Source organism: Schistocerca nitens, chromosome 5 (genome assembly GCF_023898315.1).
Source record: "Schistocerca nitens isolate TAMUIC-IGC-003100 chromosome 5, iqSchNite1.1, whole genome shotgun sequence".
Classification (NCBI taxonomy): domain Eukaryota; kingdom Metazoa; phylum Arthropoda; class Insecta; order Orthoptera; family Acrididae; genus Schistocerca; species Schistocerca nitens.
The window spans coordinates 860,199,170-860,226,452 of NC_064618.1; the positions used below are offsets into that span (position 1 = coordinate 860,199,170).

Here is a 27,283-nt window from a genome sequence, read left to right on the forward strand (position 1 = left end):
CGCTCGGCTGCCGCACCGCCGGCCGCTTCCCCCGCCGGCCGGCAGGAGCGCTGGCGTCGCGCCCCGCGGCCGGGACCCGCGGCCCCGGCGCGGCCGCAGTGTGTGCATTGTTGCGGAGCGGAGTGGTCGTGGCCGAGCTCGCGTACGCCGCTGGGACTGCTCGCTGACGGACCGGTGCGCGTCTGTGCGGGAGGGGGCGGACTGGCGTCTGCCGCTGCCGGCTAGCTTTGTGCGCGCGACGGACCTGTGACTGACTGCCGTGCGCTTGTAAACACTTGTGAACTGACGAAGAGACACAGAGTGCCGCTCGTGTGTGTATACTCTCGGTCGGCGGTGTCTGCGACCGTTTGATGTCTGGTGAGTGTTGACTCGTCTCCTCTTGCTATTCTACTTCTGCAGCTACACACGTGTTTGACTATTTTTACAGGCACCCTTTTTGTGTCGTGTCTTTATTCGTCTTCCTTCCATCCCTTTTCTATGTCTACTTCATGTTGGTAAACAAAGCAAATGTTCCTCATTTGGCGTTGCGTTGTCAAGTGTATCTACGCGTTATGCCGGATATATAAAGAATACTCATTTTCTGAAAGAAAATGCGGAAATTCAAGAACGTACCATTCCATCAAAATTCTAGCTATTACATAAACTTTTCACAGCATCTTTAGGAAGTTGCAGTAAGCTCTGTCTGTTTCCACAACAACAATTATGAGTTTAAATTCCGATGTTTTAAAATAAGACATAGAGTCTCAATAAACACACAATAGGACGTTGCATATAAAATGATGCAAGCGTTTTGAACTCAGCCGTGTTGTGAAAGAAGAAAAATAGGTTTTGGTAGTGTCAATATAAACGAAAACTGCGCTAATATTAGAAGACAGACATATAAATATTCGTTATTTTACGTGCATCAAGTACTTCTCAATACCACTATTCTCTGTGTATTATCAATTATCCTTTGGCAACTCCAGCACAGAGTCACAACTTAGAGATCGGAGCTCTTTTTTTTAGATTTACTTTAGATACAGACTTGTGAGTTGACTTCAAAGTAGGATATTTCTGGAATGAGTTACCTGCTGTTTGTCACTTCTGCTGTTCTAAGAGTGCCATTGTTACTCGCTATCTGGATAAGAGTTTATACCTGACGTTTCCCTATGGTACAAGGAGCTTTGGTTAACGGGCCTTACTCGTATTTGGGAACAGGGAGATAAAAGGCGTGCGCAACTGAAGTAGTTCTCTATTTCTAATTATCTAGATGGCAATGAAATTTCGAAGTCCTTCCCAGGTTGTTTTAATGGTGTCTTTGTGCGAAATAATTGAGAGGGAGTGTGAGATCAGTAAGGAAATACAATCAAAATATTCTTGGGGCAAGAATCGCCGCAGATTTAACTACTCCTTCGCATACCGACAGGATCGGGTGCATCCGCTACCGCTACGTTAGATAAATGTTTTATATCAGGCACGTCCTTAAAAAATTGAGATTCCCTAGCTGGTTTTCCATGTGTAGGATACTCTTAGTCACCTTTTACAATTACTTCACTACGATAGCACAGACAGGGATTCGACAAAGTACACCTCGGTTCTGTATAGTAATCTGTTCCATGCAGCACTTCTACGTTACGTGCATCGTTCCAAAGAGAGCCTGTATACGAATCGAACTCGAGCCGTTTCTGAGGTACGGGTTGCACGCCGGAATTTCATTCGGTAAACCACTTCCTCTGCAAAGTGGTCCTGTCTCAAGGGACTTCCGTTTTAATAGTCATACACTATAACTTCTATATCCTACAGAGGGAAACTTTAAAGGCACCGAACATATGTACTTGTACCTCAGGCTTTACGTGCCATGCTATGGAACTGGCATTAAAACACAAGATCTAAGTTCCGCGACTTGAATAAGTGGGAACCCAGAAGTTTGTATCAATTTGAAATGTGTGAGTTTAATTCACTGAGTACAGTGAGTATGAGCTTCGATCACATTTTGTAGGAAATCTCGTGAGTTTCGGTTTCCTTGCTTGGCCAATGTAAATAAAGCGCTGTGTATTCCGAAGCGTGTTAACTGGTGATAATTTGTGTTAATGTTTGGACTGAACACTTCAAACACAGTTGACGCCAAGTATCCGTCCTTCAGAACATCATTACCGATCCTAATAAGGACCTCGCTAAGAACGTAACTTGTCAACTCGTTGTCGTTAATTATAGATGTATCGGTATCAAGTTTATTTTCTTCATACTAAAGACGAAGGTATGCTGTCACTGGGAATGTAATCAAGTACGGAGCAAAGTCTGTCTGGTTTCAATTTACGATTGCCAGCAGTTAAAAATGGTGAAAGTCTATGCTTTGAACTTTGTGTGCAAATTTGCGCTCTCTGCTTCTACAGGTCTGATGCATTCACAATGGAGAGCTCTTAAATTTTAGACAGTTTTAGAAAAGTATACTTTTTCTTTTCTAGCCTCCATCTGACAATGAAGATCTACTTCTGTCATCCTAGATTTAACATTTATTTGTATATGTAGCTGGATGTTCTTCCTGTCTCCAGCGTGGTAACTTGAGATGGGAGGGGAAGTCTTGTACATCAAAGGCCTGAGAATCGTCTACGTAAAATTTATTATGTCTGTTTTCCTGTTTTGTGTGTTTGTGCGCTTCTTTTGTGAGACGGAGCCAGAGTTTCAGCTCAGCAATTGTTTAGACCACTGTGTTTGGCTGGAGCTCCATACTATTAGCCGGTCCTCGATCGCTGTGCTCACTCAGCTCCATAGCAATTGGAAGACGAGCGGCGTACATAGAAAATTACAACGTGTCGATTACTGACATTTAGCGATGCTATGGTAATTAAGGGCAGGCATTTAGTGAGGATTTTATCGTAGTTCTTTTGCAGTAAACAAGACTTTTGCTCTTTCGCAATAAACAAGAATTTTGCTTCCTTCAACTGGTCGAAAGATAGTGGCATATTTTGTCCACCAGTTGTTGTGAAGACAGAGTGCTTTGCTTTGAAAGGGCGTACTGATGAGAAAAATAGTATCCAAGTACAGAAAAAGTGAACACTAGGAATACTATCGGCTTCAGATAGGTACTGCACAAAAATAATCACTAACACACTTTTTGTGGATATGGAACCGAAATGATCGTTGCACGAATGAGACAAAGAATTCTTTACAGTTGTATATAAGAGAGATTTTATTATAAAATGAATGGCTTTTTGGGTCGTATCTACGTTGAATACTCTGTATAACCCGACTTGAGGCGGCATTTGTGCAACCGTGTAAGCATCACATTTACGAATGGACTTGAAAAAGTAAGTTGCACATTATTATGGCAGGCCAAGTAACTTTTATTGAATGCTGCGCTACACTTCAAAGTGATGCAGATACGTGACATTCTTCCTCAACATTGCCACCAAGTCTCTGTAAACGACAGTCGGAGAGATCTGACAGTCGTGAAATTCCTCGACGACAGAAATTCTCTCCCTGGGCGGAGAGCCATTGGAGAACCGTTGTGTGAACGTGCTCGTCGCTGGAAAATCTGCGACTGCTGCGAATCAGTTCGTCGTCTGCCTGGACTGTGTCGCCTCCCTTCCCCCATCAGCATCAGCCACGTCTGTGCGGCCTCCGTATTTCACTACGGTGGAATGCAACATCGTATTTGGTCCAAATAGGGCCAGAATTTCCTGTTGAATTTGTGTGGAATTTAGACCTTTTGCCCATAAGAATCATACTTTCCCGTGTACCTCAAATTTCGAGATGTTTTTCAACTGCCGCGCCATTTCAGTCCTACACTGTGACAGATGTCTTGTCTGTACAGCAGTAGAAGTGTATCTGCACGAAATACAGAACATGTACTCGCTTTCCGATAATGTGCGGTGCGACGTATGTAACTTGCTTCTTGAAGTCCTCTCGTAATTTTTAATGTGCAGCTTCACATGTGGGGTAATCACGCAGCCGTCCGTGGCTGATAATCTCGTGAAACATTGGCCTTAATTTTAACTGTATTTTATAGCATAACGCGGGATCGTACTCAAAAACAATTTACGTATGTTGAGGTGTTAAGTTTATCTCGGTAGTGATTCGATACTGCTTAACCTCGTCCCGTAAAGCATTGCATAGTCATAGACTACAACGGAATGTGGTGAGGGGCGGTTACCGAATGTAAGTGGCTCTTACCAAATTATTATTCTACAGAGTATCATACTGCATGCACGATTAGCTCAAATAATTTCTGACTGATAGAATCCAGCAAGTAAGACTGGACGATAGCATTTGATAGAAACTAATTGTCGTCGGCTGTGTAAAAGAAAAACGGGATAGAAAGGCACATTTTGTCATTATACACAAACCAATAGCTTGAGGAAACACTCAGATGGATCGATAAGGACGATTTTGTCTACAGTAAGTATCACTGGGTGATTGTTCGGAAATGCACAGAGACGTATGCAATATTCAGGTTTAGTGTGTAGACAAATACAGAATAACGCTCACATCCAGAAGGAAGCACCCGACATTATGCGGTTATTAAGTGACTTGTGCGAAATCAATACTGCATAGGTTTACAAATAATTTGTTTTGGTGTTTTCTGGAAAAGCTTTCCAGAAAGCACATACGAGACGCTAGTGCTAACTAGGTACAGTACTGTTCCAGTGTTTGCAGTTCTATCGACTAGGCAAGAAGAACGCACAGCTAGGAGCACAATAGGCCGGTTTGGCCCATATGGAAACACAGTAAAAATGCTCAATGAACTTAGATGAAGATCTTGGACAGAAAGGCTCTCGCAGAATCGGTAGGACATGCGACAATTCTCTTAAGACAGTATAGCGCATGCGGTTGTACAGAGACGACTACGAGTTTTCTTCATATAAGACAACCACTTACACCCGACCTCCTGAATTATTTATTGCGTATATTCCAACATCTGTCTTCCCCTGCAGTTGTTGCCGTTTACTACTAGTTGTAGCGTTACGGAAGTTATTCGATGGTTTTTTTAACATGTGGCCTGTCATCCTAACTCCTTCTCTAGTTAGTGTTTTCTACACATTACCTTCCTCGCCGATTGTGGAGAGAAATTCCTCATTTCTTATCATTTCATTGTGCATAATTTTTGGCGTACTTCCATAACATCAGATTGCAAACACTTCAATTCCTCTTCCTTTCCTGCAGCCTTACAGTCCATTATCCACTTAGACTCTGGAAAGCACTGGGAAGTGGATGACACAGGATACGTAGCATGTTAGGTTTCTTCCTGTTCCACCCTAAGCGTCTCTGTGCTCTCTAATTAGCATCATCTTGTCTTGATGGTTCGTATGGAACAGGTGAGTGCGAATAGCTGTGCGTCAATGTCTATGCAGAACGTGAAAATCTTTCGCGTTGGAGTGCTAAAGTTGGAGCTGCTTTCGTGTGAAACTTTGAAGTACTAACAGTAACTCACTTGCACCAGTAATAGTTTTGGCGGTAAATACGGACTTAATAGCCGTCTTAGAGGCAAATAAGCCCAATTGGTTGGTTGGTTTTTGGGGAAGGAGACCAGACAGCGTGGTCATCGGTCTCATCGGATTAGGGAAGGATGGGGAAGGAAGTCGGCCGTGCCCTTTCAGAGGAACCATCCCGGCATTTGCCTGGAGTGGTTTAGGGAAATCACGGAAAACCTAAATCAGGATGGCCGGACGCGGGATTGAACCGTCGTCCTCCCGAATGCGAGTCCAGTGCCTAAAATAAGCCCAATTAATTGGACTTTAAACCTTTTTACGCAAATTGTTTCGAATCGCTCAAGCCCGATGTTTTTACGTAGGGATGCTGCCTCCGAGCTTGACTTAAACGACCTTCGTTTGGTAGGTATTCAGTAGCTGTTTCGTCATTGCTGCTGTCGCTGTTTCGTCAGTGCTGTTTTTCATCGAACGAATTAGCGTCTACGAGCACAGAGTGAAGGGGATGGAGCGTATCGACGTATGGGGACTGTAATGTTGGAGGTACGGAGAACGAAACTGTCCCGGAGCAATGTCCAAAATTCACTGTATGTCTCTTTGTTAAATCTCCAGCCGCATTCATTCCACACTCGTTATGTAACTCAAATTCTGACTGAAAAGCCTGAATTTCGACGAAGAAAATTACATGTATCTGATGACGGATGAATCGTAGAAAAAAATGTCAAGTTTCCATGTTCGTTGGCAGTGGTCTAAGACAGAGAAGAATCTCGTCAGTTATTGAAAAGTAAACGAACGACGGAAAATTTGCTGCTTATTGTATTCACCTTGACCTGTGCTCTGACTTCGATCTCAAGGCGTCCGCCAGTTTAGGCTTCTCAGAATTTTCGCGACGTTCCCTCGAGAGCAAAACTGAGCTTCCATGGGATGCCTGTGCTCCTGTGGTACATTCTGAAAAGATTTCCTCCTCAAATTAAGACCTCTGTCTTATCTTACTCGACTTATTTCGGCGAAGATGCTATCCTTGCCTGTGTTACTCTGCTCTTTCCGTTATTCTCGCTTCGTCCATCACACACACTGCCAGCGTACGGAAGAGAACAGTGCGTTGCGAGTACAGGAGCAAAGTGCCGTCCGCTATAAACGGCACAGCGGCTCGTGAAGAAGAAAGGTCGCGGTAGATTTTTCACGGCCCTGCGGCGACGCCGGCGGCGTGGTGTGGCCCGCGGCAGAGGCGGGGAAGAAGTATTCCATTAAGCGGGCGAAACCCACGCCGCACTGAGGAATATTTGAGCTACTTAGCGGGCCCTGGGGCCTGCGGCAGGAGGGAAATTCGCCGGACCGCGCGCTGCCCGCCGGTAGCCCGGTAGCCTGGTAGTCTGGTAGCCCCGCGCGCTCCCCTGGTAATCACAATGCGCGCCGCACGTGGGCTCGGCTCCTCCGCTTAATGGAGTTAAGTAGCTCAAACGGCCTGATGGAGCCGGCCGGCATCTGCTCCAGATACGCCCGCTGCCGCGTCTTCGGCCACCGCATACGCTCCAGCCCACATCGCTCTGCGCCCGTGTTAGGGGGCACAGTATAACACGTGGGACAAGACCGAAACGGCACGGCGGTCTCGCAGCGGATGTCAGAGCACGGGTGAAGGTGAAAACCGGAGGCAGGAAATTTTCCTTCACTCGTTTACTTTTTAATAACTGACGAGGCCCTTCTCTGTGCTAGACCATTGCCAACGAAAGCTAACATTTTCTTTTACGCTTCATTCCAGTCCTGAGCTATATGTAATTTTTTTCGTCGCAATTCAGGCTTTTCTGTCAAAATTTCGGTTACATAACGAGTGTGGAATAAATATGGCTGGAGGTCTAAGGAAGAAACGTAGAGTGAATTTTGGATACTGCGGCGGGGCGGGTTCGCTCTCCACACATCCGACATCACAGCCCACATACCTCGATGCGCTTCTTGCTGTCCATCTCCTCGGCTCTGTGTTGGTAGTTGCTCAGTCGATGGATAGCAGCAGTGAGGAAACAGCGACGAAGTACCTACCAAACGAAGGTCGCATAAGTCAAGCTTCCAGGAAGCACACGTACGTAAAAATATCGGGCGTGCCGGACTCTTCAACAGCTTGCGTGAAAGGCTAATGAGTCCGCACATACCGCGAAAACTATTATTGGTGCAAGTTAGTTCCTGTTATTACTACAAAGTTTCACATGGAAGCCATCGGAACTTTACCAGTCCGACGCGAGTAATTTTCGCGTTTTACATTCACTGACTCACAGCTGTTCGCGAGTTACTGCATCAAGTCGTTCAGTTGTTTTATTAAAAAGAAATGTTCGCCACACTGTGTCACGATTGTTCACAATAGACGTCTCGTAGAGTTTAAGTACAACAAAAAATTAACACGCAAATAACTGCCAAATTAAGTTACTCGGAATTCTCAAATCTTAACTAAAATGTTCTAAACTGTAATCGCTTCACAGTTCCAATTCAAGAAGTGACAGAGCGTGAGATTATCGTCATCTTAGCCAAAATTTCTGCGGCTCGGTTTAACATGTTCTGCACTGTAAGACAGTTCCCGATTGACTCCAAGAGACACAGTACTGTAGTGCAAAGTCCAACACGAAGCGCGAGAATTGCTTAATTCCTATTGGTTGACGATTTAGGCATCCAATCTGAACAGCTCCAGCCTACAAATACTCCAAGCATCTCCCAAGTCATCGAGCAGAATTACAGAACGCAGTGTATAAAAGAAATTCTGAATTTACGAAACCAAATTTAATTTCAGTAGATCAAATTACGAAATATTCCCAGAAACGAAGTACTATTTTATTTAAGATCGAACTTTTCTTTTGGCTGTTTTTATACAAAAGCATGCACGCTGGACATACGTCGCATGATGCAAGATTGCACAAGAACGTCCCACGCATACATTTTACATAGTTTTTCATAAAATAAAACATCACACGCTACACATGTCCTCCATACAGTCTGTCACTCTCTCCACAACACCCATACAACAAAACATAATTACTTAATAATTTTGGAATGATTACTTGTACGGCATCAAGCTGTTGTAACGAAAGCAAAGAAACTTCTAGAGAAACAATTGATACGGAGTAGTCTCTTTGGTTATAATTTCAAATTAGATTGTAAGTAAAGACATTACAATACCTAGCTCAGTTTTATAATGCCAGAAAAGTTATTAAGATTTTTAGGTAAAATTCTGTCTCTCCTAAGGTATTGAAGATAATGCACTGAGATCCTTACAGTACTGTTGTAGTGTCAGTACAAGTTTGTATATGAAGTCTGAGAGAGATGGAATAAAATTTAATACTATTTCCTTAGGTTAGTAGGGAGTGTGCGTAGCGAAGTCTACCGCACGGCAGGCCAGCTACTGAAGGTAGCCAGCGCTCAGAGCGCTAGCGGCGCCTGCCTGCACCAGAGGAGCAGGCTCTCCCTCGCTGCTGGGCTGCACGGCAAGATCGCAGACTCTGACATCGTTTACTTCATCGCAGGGAATAAGGACTCGGAATAATCTGGCCGTTCACAAGCAACAGAGAATATTTCAGGAGGTGGCACTATAGGCTGATTCGGATAAAGTATTCCACATAGAATGTGCCGAATTTTTATTGGCTTAGGGATGCAGCTGTTAGAATACGACCCAAACAGACACTCACACAACGTATTAAACAAAGCAAACTGTTAAGCTCAAAGTTGACTTTACTAATCTTCACCTATGACTTTGGAATTCCTCTAAAAAAAAACACATGTAGCTCTTCTGACGCCGTCTCGGTGTTCTTTCATATGTGCAGCACTATTCGTAACGCTAACGATCAATTCCTGTTTTTCTTTGTAGGGTTCGCATTTCAACCATCCCCATAGGCAAAACCTTAAGCAATTAAGGCCCGGGGATTTTGGCGGCACAGAAACGTGACACATCACGTAAACGCTACATTCCCAGGAAGATGCGTCGGCGGAAATCCTCACGTTTCTTGGCCATCAAAGACCTCGACCCTTGCCTTTATGCATTTTTGCCTGTGGGTATGGTCGAAATGCGAAGTCTACAAACAGACAGTAAACACAAGAGACGAACTGACCGTTCGCGTCAGGAACTGTACTGCCTCGATGAAAGGATGCCGAGAGAATCTCAGAAGAGCTACACGTCGACTGTCTTAAATTGGAAAGCGCATTCAAGTCACAAGTGGAATTTGAAAATCGTCTTTGCGTGACACCGTTTGCGAGTATTTATTTGGTTTCCCATCTGTTGTCTCTCTGTAGCTAATAAAAACTGGAGTAATGCTTTATGGAATGTTTTTTCCCAATTAGTCTCCTAAACTATTTACTGATTCCATCGGAAACGCTCTCTATAGGCTGACGCGAGAGCGTAGAACTAGTATCAAATGCTTTTGGGACACATAATTGTTGACGGCTGACAACTTGTCGCAGAAACAAAGATATATAGCACGCGTAATGGGAAATACGTGGAGGAGAGACATCAGAGGGGATGGATAAGGAATCGATTAGCTCGTTACAGGGAGGAAGGAAGATTAGAGTTAGACACCGGAGCAGAAACCCGGACTGAGAAAGGACGGGGATGGAAATGTCGGGCGTATCCCTTCCAGAGTTCTACCACGGCATCTGTCTTAAGCGATTTGGGAATATCACGGAAAGCTGAATCTGAATCGTGCGACAGGGATTTGAAACTTCGCCCTCCCGTGTTCCGTTACTGGGAGGAAATGCGTCTGACCTCGGGCTCAAGATGCACATTAAGGTGGCAAAGAAAACCTGGAGCACTGAGAAGGATGTAGAGCTTTCGGAACGCATGATGACAGGTTCAGTAAGACAGTAACCTTCCGAAAGGATCGAATAAAATGAAATAACACAGTAATAATCAAATGTTTCTCGATGGTGATAATAACGGCGTGGGCTAGCCTTCCCAAAATGGTACAAATTAAAAAATGGCTCTGAGCACTATAGGACTTAACTTCTGAGGTCATCAGTCCCCTAGAACTTAGAACTACTTAAACCTAACTAACCTAAGGACATCACACACATAGATATCCGAGGCAGGATTCGAACCTGCGACCGTAGCGGTCACGCGGTTCCAGACTGAAGCGCCTAGAACCGCTCGGCCACACCGCCCGGCGGTAAAAATTCACCAAACCGTAATAAATACCCTTAGTATCATTCTATTTGTTGTGTACAACGAGATTCAAAATTTCTGTCACAAACTTCCTCAGTTTGGAATTGTAGTTGGATATGTAATATTCAAATAATAGGGCCATTCAGTCAGCCAAAATCGAACTAGCATTTGATGCAACTTTCTCCATTTTTGGTATTGTGCAGTTGCACTGGCTGACTCTTAGATATACATTTCAGTTGCCTTGGATACTTGTGTTCAAATAATTACTATCATAATGAACAAGAGGATACCAGTATTATCAAAGATCGTATCAAACGTAATATTTCACTTAATATCCGTAAACACGATTATGCTTCCTTTCGATAATGGTCCTATGTAAGTCACCTTAAATATAATTATAATCACTATATTTTCATTGTCTCTAGAAGTTCGAGTAAGTTGTTTGCTAAGCAATATTGGCGGCATTTCCAAATTAGTTTCAATTTATAGCAGACCATGAGGGTTACTCAGACGTATATAACACGATTTGTGTACATTACTGATTGTACTGCAACTTGTCATGTAGCCACATTAGGTTAACAATACAGAAAGTGTAACCGTAATATCCATGAGTTTATGACTCGAAACGTATAACTACAACAACTATCAATGACCGGCATACTTTAATAAGTATAACATAAGAACGATTCGGAGCTATAGAAAACTCCTCGCAACTTCCTATGCTGATCACTGCGTTTGTGTCCTGTTCGTAGGATTCGCTCGATATTTTCACAGGTGCGCAACGAAAACTACGCCGTTTGAAAACGGCCGCAGCGAAATATCGTGAGACGTAGCACTCTCCTTTTATCTTCTAAATAACATCCAGTGAACATGAATATTTGCTTTTGCAAAACATGTGTGATTATTTGGGGTAGCGGGCTATAAGTGTAACAACGAAAACATTCTTACTGAGTCAGACGTTATTGAGCGAAATAAATGTCTTCCGCAGTCCATTCCGCCGTCTATATCACAGAACCCATAATTTTATTTATACGGTTTCATAACATGTAGTAGTGCGACGTGTAGCAACCGCTCTCTCGAAATCAACAGCGAGTCATCACAAACTTATTTGAATCAAGCTAGCTAGAGAAGCGTTGTTTACTATGCGGCAAATGCTCAATTAATCTCGGTAGCATCTGTAAGAAAAACCAAAAATGTTGTCCATCTAGATCCGAATTTTTGTATTTCTTACTGTTCTGCACCTAGAGATTTTTTTTCCTCGGTATGCTAGTAATACGTCATTTTCAGTATTGTCCGATCACGTGCTTCATCTCTGAATAGGTAGACGCGTTGTTTACGTAATCAGCGTAGTGCACACCCGAAAAGTACAGTTCTGAAACAGTCTGTTAGTGTTCCACTGTGGCGCCAGAAGGCATTACTGATTTGTATTAACACAAATACATTTGTAAACAATAGATCAAGGAAGATTGTAAACAATATTATTGTTAGATACACCACAGTGGAGTCCACTATTCGTCGCTCACTGAAAATAATGCCGATAGAACAACAACGATTCACAGAAAACAATGAAATGACGCAGTGGTTAAGACACTGAATTCTTATTTGGATGAGTAGCACCGTGGTGTAGTGGTTATGATGCTAAACTGTTGCAGGGAGGGTTGTGAGTTCAAAAGTCACCTGGACTATACAATTTGTCAGCAGCTCGTGGTCTCTCGGTCGCGTTCTCGCTTCTCGAGCACGGAGTCCCGGGTTCGGGGATTTTCACCTGCCTCGAGATGACTGGGTGTTTGTGTTGTCCTCATCATTTCACCATCATTCAAGAAAGTGGCGGGATTGAACTGAGCAAGGGTTGGGAATTTGAACGGGCTCTGATAACCGCGCAGTTGAGCGCCGCACAAACCAAACATCATCATCATCATCATCATCATATTTGGAAGGAGAGTAATTCAAATTCACCTCATATCTTCCAAACATAGGTTCCTCATGGTTTCTCAAAAGCGTTTAATCCGAATGCTGGAATATTTCGTTCGGATAGAGCACGGCCGTTTTCCTCCATCGGCAATCCTTATCGAGCTTCCGCTCCTTTCGTTTCGTCGTCGACGGCCAGTAATATCCTAACGCCACTTTCGTAATCGTAAGAACGTACGTTGCAATCCATAATCGTTTCCCTAGAATTGCACTTGCTACTTGTTTAAAAATATTATCCTGAAAGAATTCAAATTCAATTAATTCAAAACGTCTGCAGAGTGTCTCGCAAAATGCGAGCACTGAGAGAGTTGACGATGGTCCACGCTAAGTTTGAAGGCCCTCTCTCTGCTATGTGAGATGGGCGGGCTATGTGCCGGTAACAGGATTCGCCCTATTGCTCCTCTCTCACCATCTTCTACAATCAGCAACACAAAAACACAACACTACATCTTGCTCTCTCTCTCTCTCTCTCACACACACACACACACACACACACACACACACACACACACATTCCCGTACATAACACATGGAAAGGCGCCTAGAGCGTGAAAAGTAATAAAAATCCTTCCGAATTAAGCAGCTGAACCTTCAAGCCAATATTACCGTACGGCATTACACTTCCTGGTTTCATTTTCACACCACAGTCAGGTGGTCAATAGGCATCACTGTGCAGACTTCGACGTAACGACATAATTCGGAAAATTTGGACTCAGCTTTCGGAGAAATTAGGGAGCTGTAGAAGATTGCTATGATGAAGGTAAACTGGCGATCTTTATTTTGTGACTACGTCGAATAGCAAATTAACGTTCAACAATAATTGTTAACGGTACAGTCTCCGATGTAATGTCATATTTCGAAACAGCTTTTCGCTTTCATGTAAAGGCAAATTGTTTCTGATTCTGGTTTTATTTTGAGCATGAACGCAGAAATTTTGTATGCTTCCTGTGTTGGAACGATGCTCCCTACATTCATCCACATTTTATCTTGACTACCGTCCTCTTGAGGGTTGAACATTTTTGTTCGAAGTGGACAGAGAATTTTGGGGAATGTACTGGTTGTCACTTCAACTAAGTTATGAAATAAAAATGTAACCGTTAAAATGTGGCTCTAACGTCGTGAAACTGGCTGGTTCATGAATAAATATTTACCATAAAGCTAAACAGGAACGCACTTTATATCAAAATTGAAGCTTGACGTAATTTTGTTTCTCCGTTTCTTAGATTCTCTAAAGAAATGCAAGAAAGGCATCGAGACCCTGCTTTTAAGTACACCGCCCGCCTTAGTGACTCTGATGTACTCACATTAGCCGGCCCTTGTGGCCGCACGGTTCTAGGCGCTTAACCGCGCTGCTGCTACGGTCGCAGGTTCGAATCCTGCCTCGGGCATGGATGTGTGTAATGTCCTTAGGTTAGTTAGGTTGAAGTAGCTCTAAGTCTAGGGGACTGATGACCTCAGATGTTAAGTCCCATAGGGGTCAGAGCCATTTGAACCATTTGTACTCACATTCTTCTGGGTGTCTGAAACTAATCCCACGTCAGGAATGGCAAGTGAGGCACGTGCTCCTATGTACTGCACGAGTGCCTTTATTTGAAGGAAGAAAGCAGGACTTTGCTCTCCTCTGCTACTGAGATCCTCAGACAGCCCCCGCTACAGCCTCCTGTAGTCGGCGACCCCTCCTCTCCCAGCGGAGGCTCCCCACGGCGGCGGTCGACTCCGGACGCGGTCCGGCATTGACATTCGTGGAGAGGCCCCACGTCCGCGCCTCGGCCGGAAACGGCTCCTCTGCTGGATGCGCCTTTGTGCGTGACCGCCATTGTGCCAGAGGCTCCTCTCTTGTTTCAGGCGGCACAATATCCCAAGTTTCTCTTCCACCGTACGAAATACGAAAGTAAACCCCTCGAATTTTCCGATTCCACTTTGTACTGCGATGAGACGCACATGAAATCACTGTTTACTTGGAAATTTCTTACACTCCATCACACAGCAAGTTTCATCGAACATCGAGCAGATCTTAACGAACGGGATGGCGCAGCGGTCAGCACACTGGACTCGCATGTGGGAGGACGACGCTTCAAATCTAGATTTACGTCTTCCGTGGTTGCCCTAAAACGCTTGAGGCAAATGCTGGGATGCATCCTTTGACACGGACAAGCCCGATTTCCTTGGCCAGCCTTCCTTAATCCGAGCTCGTTCTGTGTCTCTAATGAGTCGTTATCGACTGGACGTTAAACTCTAATCCTCCTTTCTTCCTTCCTTCAGTCAGACGCTGATCTGACGTCCGTCGAAGCATGGCGACTCAGCCCCTACCCATGGTTCTTGTTTCACGAAAACTTGTTTTAATTGTACTTTGTAATTTTTAAGAAAACCACGTAAAACTTGAATAAGAATACGGGAAAGGAAATATCTTTATGAAGAGCATTTCAGAGGGTTACGTTACACTGATTTCTTTCGCAGTTGTCTATGAGGCAATTTTCCAGTTATTTCCATTTTTTCCGTTTAGTTTTTCCTCGTGTCGCAATGCAACTTATACAGTGGTGATGAAAAAAGTATTAAGCATATACTCGTGCTAGGGACACTCAAACGAAAATCAGACAGATGGAAAAAAGTAAATAAACTGTTTATTATTCCAAAAGTAATCGTAACAGGGGAAAATGGATGCGGTTTCCTACGAAACCACGATGGTACCCAGGCGTACACCTCTTCATCCGGAATAAATCGACAGCCACGTATGTCTTTCTTCAGGGCTTCAAAAACACGGAAATCTCATGCGGAGAGATCGGGACGGTATGGAGAATGTGTGAGGCCGTCCCAGCGAAACTTGTGCAGCGTATCTGAAACAATTTCGGTAATATGTGGACGTGCCCATACACGTCCCCCCTATGTGATTTCTATGTTTCTGGAGCCCTGAAGAAAGACGTTCGCGGTCGTCGATTTGTTTCGATTGCGGAGGCATACGCCTGGATACCATCATGGTTCCGTAGGCAGCCACAGACTTTCTTCCTTCTCGACATTAACCGTGTTGTCTCACAGTCGGATAAATGTATTAAGAGGTGTGGCCATTGTTTTTGAAATAATAAACAGTTAACTTACTTTTTTCCATCTGTTTCGTTTTCATTTGGCCTCCCCCTATATTATTTCTTGGTCTGTTCTGTTATCATGTAAAAACGGTAGTTCATCTAATGACGGAAGTTTATACGCCACAGACTGATCATACAGATAACAAGTGCCACATAAAGCTGATGGTAAATTTATTTGCCCTCATTATTTTTTCATTTTCGCAGATATTAGATACAAATATAAAATATTTGCCGCAGCTTACTCATGTTGCGAAACGTTTCAGCTCGGTTTCAGACAGCAATGGCGTGCCGCACAACATAAATGCGTAATTCAATTTTTCTCCACTTGCTGGCTCGGAGATTATCGGCCGCACGCAGAACTGCGACCCTGAATCTGAGAGATACGTCTGCGACAGAGGAGAGCAAAACGACGGCTTACCCGCCAAAGTCTTGCCGCTGTCGCGTTTGTAGCGTTTTAGCTTTTTATGCGAGCCCCGCATCTGCTTCTTCGCGGCTCCGATCGCTGAGCGGCGCTCGTGGCTGGTTTTTGCACGGCCGGCAGCTCGACGCGTGTGGCCGTGCGATAGCCGGCAGACGGCGGAACGGAGATGGCCCGTCGTTACGTGTGATCGACAGCCGCACTTCTTGCGAGAGGCGAGCGTAGGACGGCCGTAGGACTCTGCTGCTGCGTTCCCCTTGGGCCGTTATGGCGGGCCGAGGAGAGGACTAGAGCACACTTTATTGCAACGGAGCCGCCCGTAGACAAGGTCGTTTTGATTTCAGCGGCCTCAGCTTCGTGTGAATCAATGCCGTGTTTTCATATTTGGCGCCTGACGTCATCCGCCGTAAGAGGAGCTCGCGCCGCCCGCTGCCGTGACAGACGATGGGTCTGCTGCTCGTCTCCACAGTTACCAGACTTTATAGCAGGTCGTAGGGCGAACTGACGGCTGGAAGTTAGCAGCTCCAATTCTTCTTATCCTCAGATGCTAAAAGGCGTCATTCATGAATTTTCAAACATAAACTTGTGTAGGTAAACACAGCTTCCGAAATGGTTAAAGCCTCTGAAAGGTTTCTTCACTGATATTCTAAATGTTACGTCCTTGGCCGAAGGCAACCATCACGTGTCAGTCGTTTCTGCGTCGTCTGTTATAGGAGCGAAAGATTTTAGTTCAAATAGGTAAAACTTAAGACGTAGACTTACATAAATAATTTGCTGATAAAGTCAACGAAATTAAGTGAGAGAAATTGAGGGTTTCAGCAGTTCCATTCAAATCAAAGAATACTGGTATTTTCGTCGGAGTAGAAAATGGTACATTATTTGCCTTTCTAAAGTCTTGGTTTGAAACTCCGCCTTTAGAAGAGGTGTAGGTATTTAGAAACAAGTAGTTCGAAAAACATAAAACTAACCGCGCGTGTAAAGTAATGCTGACGCAGCAATTAAAGCCAGTTGCAAGTAAAGAGAACCGAGGTTCAGACCCATGTAGATTATACCGTTTCTCTTTTTACATTTGTTTTTCGTTTTCTTCGACGTTTATTTAAAATAAATATTTACTACCTGGTGCTACGAAAAACATAAAATGCAAAAAAATGAGCAGGACCTTATGTCCCGATATAAAACAGTTTCTTGTATCATGGAATTAAAATAAATATCAGGAATCGTGAGACAGGAGTACGGACATATTGAACAGCTTGAGACATATCGAACAGAGCACTAAATATTCACAGTGGTCACATATCGTCTTTCCAAGTTCGTATTTGTTTTTCCTTGTAACTTCGGTCACTGAAATCGATGCTTATCGAACAGAATATTGAACACTCTCCGTGATTACACATCATTTTCTGAATTTGTATCTCTTTCTTCTTGTTACTTCTGTCTCAGAATTGTTTATTTGTGTCTCGTCTCTTGTATCTTATTTCTCACCTTTTTTTATATCACTTCCTTCACCCCTCTCTCTCTTCCTCTTTCTGTTTTCCCTGTACCACCTAGCTTCTCACTCCTATCTCTCTCACTCACACTCTCTCTCTCTCTCTCTCTCTCTCTCTCTCTCTCTATGTCTGTCTCTCTGTTTCTCGTCTCTACAATTTTATTTTTAAAGGTATATCGCTGAGATGGAGGATTCTACAAATAGTTTTGGTTAAATTCTTGTGTTTTACGAATCGGAGTATCGTCGACACAAGACGGTTAACTAAAGTTGTGAAATTTTTGTTAACTAACTAACTCCGTCCGAACAGGCCTTGAAGACCCAAAGATACCGACTGTATTTATATTATTACCTAAATGTTCCCAAGATCTTTGTTGAGTCTATCTAACCAAATTGAGTTTGACATCTAGTTTTGCTAATGAATTGTGCTTATCGATATAACACCATTCATCAGAATATTGGTTCAAATGGCTCTAAGCACTATGGGACTTAACATCTGAGTTCATCAGTCCCCTAGACTTAGAAGTACTTAAACCTAACTAACCTAAGGACATCACACAGATTCATACCCGAGGCAGGATTCGAACCTGCGACCGTAGCAGCAGCGTGGTTCCGGACTGAATCGCCTAGAACCGCTCTGCCACAGCGGCCGGCTTCAGAATATTGGTATATTTATTAGGAAAACGCAGGAATCACTAGAACAGAGTAACTCGCAGTACGATCGCTTGCGAAACAGGAAGATGGGTCAGGCCCACATCGAATCCGCGCTTCGCATTAACGATGTTGGACTGGTATACCGGCCAGCCTGAACGTGGTTTCTACACGGTTTCGCACGATCTCTTAGGGAAATGCTGGGCTGGTCCCCAAATTCCGCTTTACAGAATAAGATACACGAACAGTTTAAATACGACAACACGCAGAATAAAGTCTACACGACTCAGAGACAGACGCGCATAAGACTTCCGTCCCTTAGGTTATGTTGACGACTGTGGGGTCGGGACGGGCACCCGACCACAAAGCTACAATAAACTCTGCTGACTTCTCAAACAGGGAATACTCTACTAGGCGGCAAAACGCTAGGCAAAAGAATAAAATGAGTAGCAAAACGCTACTGGGAAACAGGCGGTAAGGTTTAATATTGTACTTTTTAAGAAACGTAACTAACTTTGTCATTAGATTGATGATTTGTTTGATGAAAATAATCCTTCATTACGGCTAGTGCTATTGTAGAATGTTTGCCATTGATTTCTTCCTTCTTGAGAAGGGTCCCTTCCAGCGATTTATCGGAGGAGAACTACTGTGCAACACATAGTCCGAACGACTATAGGGCAGAGGTGAAAGTGATGGTAAGAGTTACAAAATATTTCTCGGACTAACAGCTGCTCAAACTCTGTCTCGTTTGTTTATTAGTCCGACGAATATCCAACTTCCCTAATGAACTTAAATAGATGTGAGAATGGTGTCGGGTTTCTGGCCGGCGTTTCAATGAACGTCACATGCTTCAGGTTTATCTAGCTGGGATGGTGTTGAACGTGTACAATGTCAACAGTGGCTGCGAGGAGCGGAACTTTCACTCCGCTAGCCCTGGGAAATAGGAATCCGAGCTGCCGGTTGTGTCGCCGTGGCCCGGCGTCGCGCCGTCCTCGCGTATGTCGGGATATGTGTCACGCGCCGCGCTTTGTAGCAGACGCCGCTACCAGACTACCAGGCGGCGGAGAGTAGAAGGCGCGACCAGCTAACGAGCGAGCAGCCGGCGCTGCTTTTTTATTCTGGTTCCATTCCACTTATTTATGTCGCGCCTCCTTCCGGCCTAACATACTGCAGCCGCTCATTAAGGCTGGAGCCGTCCCACGTATCGGCAAGCGCGGAAACTCTGGTCTAGTGCGTGAGCGTGGGGCAGGCTCGTCTAGCGCCGCAGTGGCTGCGGCAGCATCCGAAACCTCTCCGGCACGGTGGATGCGGGCCTGACAGCCGTCATCGAGATGAAAATCTATCTCACCACCAAGTATTGCTGCGTCTGCTCCAAAGTTGCCGCACAGGAAGAAGGCAGTATTGACACACACACACAAAGACATCTGAACATTTCGTAAAAAAAAAAAAAAAAAAAAAATATTGGTTATGCTGTGTCGCCATACTATAAAGTCTGATTTCCCTAGGTGTACGAAAACTCAAATGACGTACAGATAATGTTGAAAGGCATCGAAAAGTGATGTGTCATCTATTTACAAATTACGTGTGATCTATTTACAAAGCTACAAAGCTATCGGTAAGTACGTGTGGCTCACAAACGACAACTCCAAAGATCATGATACTTACTAATTAATATATAAAATGGTCACATCACAGCGATTTCGTGGTACTGATTCATCTACACGAAAGACATTGATCACGAAATGCACGAAAAGTGTGAAAACTTTTGGGACACTGTACTTAGTCCCGGCTTGCTGAAAGCGCTGTTTGGCGAATGCCGATGACGAATACTTTCCCTTGGACGTCTCAGACGAACACGAATCACGAAGTCGCCCGTGTGGCTGCCTGTTCTGGTCACAGCAAATTGCTGAAGGCCGTTCCTATAAACGTAAAACCTGAAGTTTAACTGTTGCCTAAACGGTCGACGTGTCAAAAAAATTGACGTGGAATTTTTGTCTGCAAATTATCTTTTTCTTCTGCAGACGACCTCTCCATATGAGTCGAAAACTCACTCTGTACACCAACGTAAGTGTCGAAATAGAATGTAGTCGGTAACATGCGCTGTACCTTCGCTGCCTAAGCCCCTGTGTGTGGGACGGAGCCAAAGTAGACCAACAAACTTCGAAAGTCTTAACGCTAGATAAAATTTTCAGCTGCAGTTAGTACCAATTCACTGTGTGCTCCAGTCTGGAATTGTGACTACAGGGTGTAAAACAGGACATTTTGTACTTATTTTGTATGTGACATACCATTGGAGACCTTGTAACTATAATTAACTAGCGCATAAACTATAAATTATGGCCTCCATTGAATAATATATGGAGTAGTAAAATTTACGATTGTTTACTAACAATTTAACATTCCCCCTGCCCCCCATTTAGTGTTCTAGGGTTACCCTTTACCTATTTTCTATTTCGACATGGCGGACACTTGATCTCTGATGGCTGTTTACAGGATGGTAATGTAATTATGATTTATTCGGCTTGTTATCCGAGTTATGTTTATTTCTGTGAAAATACCATAACGACAATGAAAATGTCTTTAATATGCAAACACCAAAGCGTACAGTACAAACCACGCATGTACAAATACAAAAGTACTATGATATTGTTGCTGTCTCTGCATTCCACCATTCCGCCGCTCTTCCCTTGCATTCAGTGATCCCATACACGCAACGCAAAAGGCCAATTACTTGCCGACAAGCCTATCCATACTGCTTTTTTTGACTGCTTACGTAGAATCAACGGTGCCGGAAAAACAAATCCTAGAAGGAAAATCGCAGAGCTGAACGCAAGTTTTAGGACGAACACTAAGGCCAGCATTAGTGAATCCAACAAGTTTGTTTCCAAACGAGACACATAGCACGCAGTGTGTGCATTTGCACTGTTTTGAAATATTTTCAGTGCAGATCGTATGCAATATGAATGGACTAACAAATCACACGAAACGTAATGATCCTGTAACGGAAGCAACAGATTCTTAGTATTGAAATAATCAGCACAAATTCCTGAAAAAACCGCTGTTATTTTGTCGGTAGAGTCCAGATTACTCTGAATGAGATGAACAAATGATTAGGCTTCGTTTACAGTCTCAGTGGGGCGCCCAGACGTGATCGTGACACCGCGTGTCGCCAGATACTGAAAGTCGTTAACAGAAACTGATTAACCCCGCATCGGCCGACCGGCTGACAGCTGCCCGCGCCGATGCTATCGCGGCTATTTCGGCCGCAGGAACGGCGCAGCAGCAATCGCGGGCGCGGCGCATCTCGCGCTGACGTCACGGCACTACGGCCTCCTCTGGCTCACACGTGCTGCACATCACGCTCTGGTAAACGCTCGCCGGTAGCAGACGCCGGCCGGAACGAAAATAACTGCAGACGAGATCGGTCGGCTCAACGTCACAGGTACGACTAGTCTGAATCATTAGCGGTGGCTGCGATAGGGACTGAAACTGCGCCACCTGCGAACTGGCGTGAGCTCTGAGGCACAGCGGAGAGCTGGGTGGGAACCGGGGTACCGTACCAGCACTCGTTGTTCATTTCAACCGCAAGGCTCTGTTTGCAACAACGGAACAGCTACTTAATGCACAATTAACATTTGTTGCAGGGTACACATGCGAGTGATTCAGCTGCCCCCACAAACAGGTTTTATGCAACCTGCAACGGCCTCAAAAACCACATGCGCCATGCGAAAACTATTAGCTCTGTAGGAAAATGAACAGGACCTTTGTGTAGGAAATTTTAATATAGTTAAATTTTGTTCAAGTATAACTTTTCCTTAGATGCTGCAGTTTTCGAAATATTCGAGAAAATCCGCTATTTTATTGAATAACTCGAAAATTGTGGCCTCTGGCGGAAACGTCTCGCAGTACAAAATTTGATTACATTAAATTTCCTACATAAAGGTACTGTTCATTTTTTTTTTGTAGGACTATTAGTTTGCGCGTAGCAAGCGAGACAATATGAAAACTCGTTCTTGGTTTTTGAAGGCATTGCGGGTTGCATAAAAGACATAGCTAAGGGCAGCTTAATCATCCCGTGTAGTGTTGAATCAGTGGTAAACAACAGATCGCTGTTAGTGGATTGCAAGCATGTGTTCACTGATACCACAAACAGTCTGGAGGAGGACATTAGTGTCAGCAACAATGTCATCAGAGACGGAGCACAAGGGTGGAGAAAGAAAGTGACTGTGCCCTTTCGAAGGAACCATCCCGGCATTTGCCTTAATAGACTCCTAAAACCACGGAAAAAAATCAGAATGACTGGATGCGGGTCTGAACAGATGTCCTCCAGAATGCGAGTCCAGTTTGCTAACCACTGCGCTACCCCGCTCGGGGTACAAACAGTCTAGTCAGTTTTAGAAATGACAAAATTTTTCGCCTCGACCTTAATTACATACACGATCTGTCGTGCCATTCTCAAGTGACAGCCCACTGTGAATCACTCCAACGAGTATTCGTTCGTCTCAAGAGGCCACTGTCCTCGTGATAACCATGTTTACGTATTTCATATGCATAGCAATAAAAATCTGTGTAGCTCAGTGGCATGGTGCTATTCTTTCAGCTGCACGTCACTGTTTGCGTGTCTCTAATATCCCCTAGTAGTCCTACAGGAAGAAGTGGGCCTGGAGTTCAACGTCGAATCCAAACCACCTGTCCGTCCTGGTGGCTCCTCCCATTGCTGAGACTTGAACGCTAGATTAGAGGCGTACGTGGTCCGACCGGGATTCGATCCAGCGAACTTTCGGTTTCCAGCCACGTAATTTTTACCACTAGATCGTCAGGCATCACATGCGCACAATAAGACATGATTTTCGTCATCTGTCCCGTACAAGCATGTAGGACTTCATGTAATAATTCCTGTCGAATGCATGTAGTTATGCTCTTCTGTTTTCCACTGCACGTGCACGGGGAGTGTTACTGACTGCAGGACTGAGGATGCCATTAAATAGGGAAGAAAATTGTCTGCTCGTTGTTGTGTTGTGGAGTATATCTGGAGTATACCAACTCCCTTAGCATATTTCGACAAGCTCCAGAAGGTCGGCCGAAGTGGCCTAGCGGTTCTAGGCGCTTCAGTCCGGAACCGCGCTGCTGCTACGGTCGCAGGTTCGAATCCTGCCTCGAGCATGGATATGTGTGCTGTCCTTAAGTTAGTTAGGCTTAAGTAGTTCTAAGTTCTAGGGGGCTGTTGACCTCAGATGTTAATTCCCAAAGTGCTCAGAGCCATTTTAACCATTTGAACCAAGCTCCAGGATTCTGACCGTTCATTGGTGAAGACGCGTCAGAGACGCTAGGAAAGTATGTGGAATATGTGACATCAGTGGCTCATTTAATGTAATGACGTCTAATATTTAGCAGTTCTTCACTGGTCAGTTACATCATTATGACCTCAAGTCACCTTTTACACCAAACGTCATGTGTAATTACATATGGAGATACGGAGTATCAGTGGCACGATAAAGTGTTGTTTCGTGATCAGATGGACCTCAGACAAACCATGCATGCTGTGCCCCCCCCCCCCCCCCACCTCCAAAATTACTCCAGAATTTTTTAAGATTGTCTAGCTTCCTGACTGGATTGACCGCGTCTTCTTGTAACGTCATCCTTTAAGTGCCTTTTCAAGTGGTGCTTCTCTTGTATGCCAGGAGAAGACAGTATCCTCTTGATCCCAAGGCATGTACGTTGCATGAGTTATGGAAACGTCTTTTAGACACACATCCAATGATCACGTTGATCATTTTGAAGGCGACATTCTGCAAAGAGGAGTGTCACTAGTTTCTCGCGTAGTTCTTAGCGAACGTCCACCTCTCAATCAATCCGCAAGCGTTGCTTCATATGTTCGACATCTGTGCGGCGTTTGTAATATATAAGCAGAATAGACATCAGAATATTTCCATCGCGGACACGGTTATAGGTTGTACATCTTACTTCGGGCAGAAGCAACGTTACTGGATGGACTTGTCTGTACGACAGTACGAGTAACAACGTAGTTTCGGTCATCTGACGGAGCTCAAAGCAGTCTATATTCCTTGTGCTAATTCCTAGTCTGCATTTTTCCGCAGTACCCACTCATCAACATGCACACACACACACACACACACACACACACACACACACACACGGAAACTCACATGTAGCTTGTTGCGTTCCTCTCCGCTGCACTCTTCCAAGAAAGCTATCTGTGAAGAGGCGCCACAGCCGCCAGCATAAAAAAAAATCGCAGAGTTCTTGCGTAGACTTCTTTGCGGCTGCAAAGCGCCACGCTGAAGCCTTCTTCACTTACGAGTATACTGAAGGACATACGAAAGATGGTTGGCGCACTTCTTTTGACAACTACTGAGGTCTCTATTGTAGGCTTTCAATTATAAAAATCTTACTAAACTCGATTCTGAAGTTACCTTTACCATAATGAAATAAGAATGTGCCACTCACTATTTACTGAGATCTTATCTGACGATTATTATTTCGGATACTGATATGAGAATAAGCCACCTATAATAAACTGTTTATCCGATGCCTGCAGGCGCCGATGTTTCGGGTGCGATCTCGGATCAGCCCCGCGGCGAAGAATGTACTAGATGCACTGTGAAAATTTTCCACACAAAGTAAGCAAACATTTATAACGAAACTGAAGAGCAGCTCTAATCCCTGTGCAAATTTTGTCGTTACAACAAACCACATCAACGTTGAGGGTGTCCGCTACAGTTGTTTGGCGTTTCAAGCCATTTAAGCGTCTGTCTCGGAATTATATTCTGCAAAGACCGGAAAAATCCTCAGATAACCACTATTTCGCCTGAGTGTGTACTATGTACAGAAGTACTTGTACTTTTTATGTACTACCTATTCGTCACGCAAATTGTCAACGCTGTTCTTACCAAATCGAAATTAGCGAACTAGGTAAAACTTCTAGGCCGTGATAAAGCAACCCGTCGTCATCAGTGAAGATGTCAAATTTGACTCAGAAGATCTGTAATCTTCCATTATCGAAACATCGAGTTGTTTGGAGACGTCTTGTGCAGTTCGTGCATGTCATCGGTTCTCAGCAACTTTGCACGCGAACGTATGGTGGAACGACCAAGTTCAGTAGACAATGATGGCAGGTGTTCATCCTTCCTAAGTGAATAATTTACCAATGATTACGTTACATAGATTGTGTTCCCACTTTCTCAAGAATGTTGAATATTTGCAAATGCAGACTAGGCAACAACGTAATCCAAGAAGCAGAAGTAAAAACTCCGCTCCGTATCGCATCGACTATAGTCGACAGAAATAACTTTATTTTAGCGCAAGAGCTTAAAAGATCATTAGCTGAGAGATGCCCAAACAGAGCAGCGTTACTGGAAGAGAAGCGCTTCTCTGAAGGGGCACCGCGAGCAAGGGAAAAGTCCCAGCTGGCGTGCGATCTGGCAAGCTGCGGCCGGCTTCCCAGAAGGCGCTGCGCTACGAACAGCAGCCGGGTCCATTTCAGAAGTTCCTGTTACTAATGCTGTCTCAGGAATAGCTCAACACGTATCACTGTTCCGGCGAAAGGGAATCTTTTCGAAGGAATGATAGGCTACATGCCGTTTGTAGGGAATGCTGCTATCCAGCTTTCTGTACTAAGTTCACTACAAAATATAATTTTGTACACGTCTGTTTCCTTTCACCTGCTCCCAAATCGTGCCGTTAATAATCATATTCCTGCTAGTAAGCGAAAATTATGTGAGGTTTATTTGGCAAGTCTTTTCATTTCCGCGTAACTTCGTGCTTTCTGCAGTCCCGCCTCGACCTCCCTCTATATTTCTTACCTCCAAACTTCTCTAAGTAACGAAAATGATGATTCATCGGCAACTGTGAATGTTACCTATTACACCGATGCCTTTAATCAATTTGGGTCATAAATTTCTTTCTCCCAAAATCGATTCAATACCTCTTCATAATTATCCAGCCGGCGCAGCTAATGTTTAGTATTGATTTACTTACACATACATTCTCCGAAAGGCACTATACGGTGCATTGCGGATGTTACTCTGTGCCTCTGCTGTTCTGCCTTTGCTGTTCCACTCGCAAGTGGGGCGAGGAAATCCAGTTATTTACGTGCTTGATTTATCGTATCTTGCCTTCGCAGTCCTTACACGAGATGTGTGTTAGTACCACTAGGATCATTCTGCTGTCTGTTGCAAATGCCGGTTTATAAACTTTATTAATAATGTTTCGCATACGAGCAGCTAATCCACTTGGAGGTGATAACCAGGTAAGTAGAATTATTAATTTCATACAATGATCGACGTTAAGCAGTCACATGTTGTATTTGTTGGCCATTGCCAGTTAGAGACTCTTCCGATATCCACTGACATGTTCAAGTGAATGAAATAGTATATAGTTGAGACGTAATGGGAAGTGTTAGGACAGCGTTCTTTGTACGATAAGCCTTAAAACGTCCGACTTGTAGGATTTGTGCTGTGCGAAAGCTACGCAAGATGCCAATATCGCCTGACAGTTATGCTACCGAGCACCTGGTTCGCCTTCGCGTTTGGCGGGTTGCGCGTCTCAGCATTACTAGGGGTAGCGATCGCACCGATATTGTTCAGATCGCGACCCTGGTATATGAATGCCTGTAATGGTTGATGCAGCTGGTTTCGGTTATACCGGTTTTGTTCATATCCAGTTCAGCCTGATTGTTCAAACCGCTCAAAATAACCAGTTTCTGAAATACCCGATTTTTTGTTTTTTATTGCTGTTGTTTCCAGTAATAAATGTAGACATCGGTTCTTCAGACTTTGACCATGTACGTACCAAGACACGTAGAAACAAATTATCGACTAAAAGAGGTAAATAAAATGGAAGTTAGTCCGTCCGCTGCTTTTTTTTGAAAAGTAATCGGGGTTGAGTACCACAAAAAATCATCAGTATTTTAACAGGAATTTGAATCAAACTGACTTTCTGTTGACAAAAAATTCTAATGAACAGTTTAGATAGTACGAAAAAATGTTTACAAGAATGAATTAAATGACTAATTCAAATTTTAATCACGAATTAATTCATTGCTCAATACTTAGTGTCCAATCTGTTCATAAATATTCGTTCTATAGCGTGTTGATCGGTAAATGGACTCGTTTCATCAGAAATAGT

At 44.0% G+C, this 27,283-nt stretch overlaps 1 protein-coding gene across 1 annotated transcript in view; it reads left to right on the forward strand.

Moving 5' to 3' along the window:
• Positions 1 to 221: 221 nt before the first annotated feature.
• LOC126259304 (fibroblast growth factor receptor 3-like) overlaps positions 222 to 27,283 on the forward strand; it is a 418,035-nt gene continuing 390,973 nt past the window's right edge. The window contains exon 1 of the mRNA XM_049955976.1: positions 222 to 357. Within this exon, the coding sequence (XP_049811933.1) occupies positions 351 to 357 (7 nt within the window). The 5' untranslated portion in view covers positions 222 to 350. The remainder of the gene's footprint in view (positions 358 to 27,283) is intronic.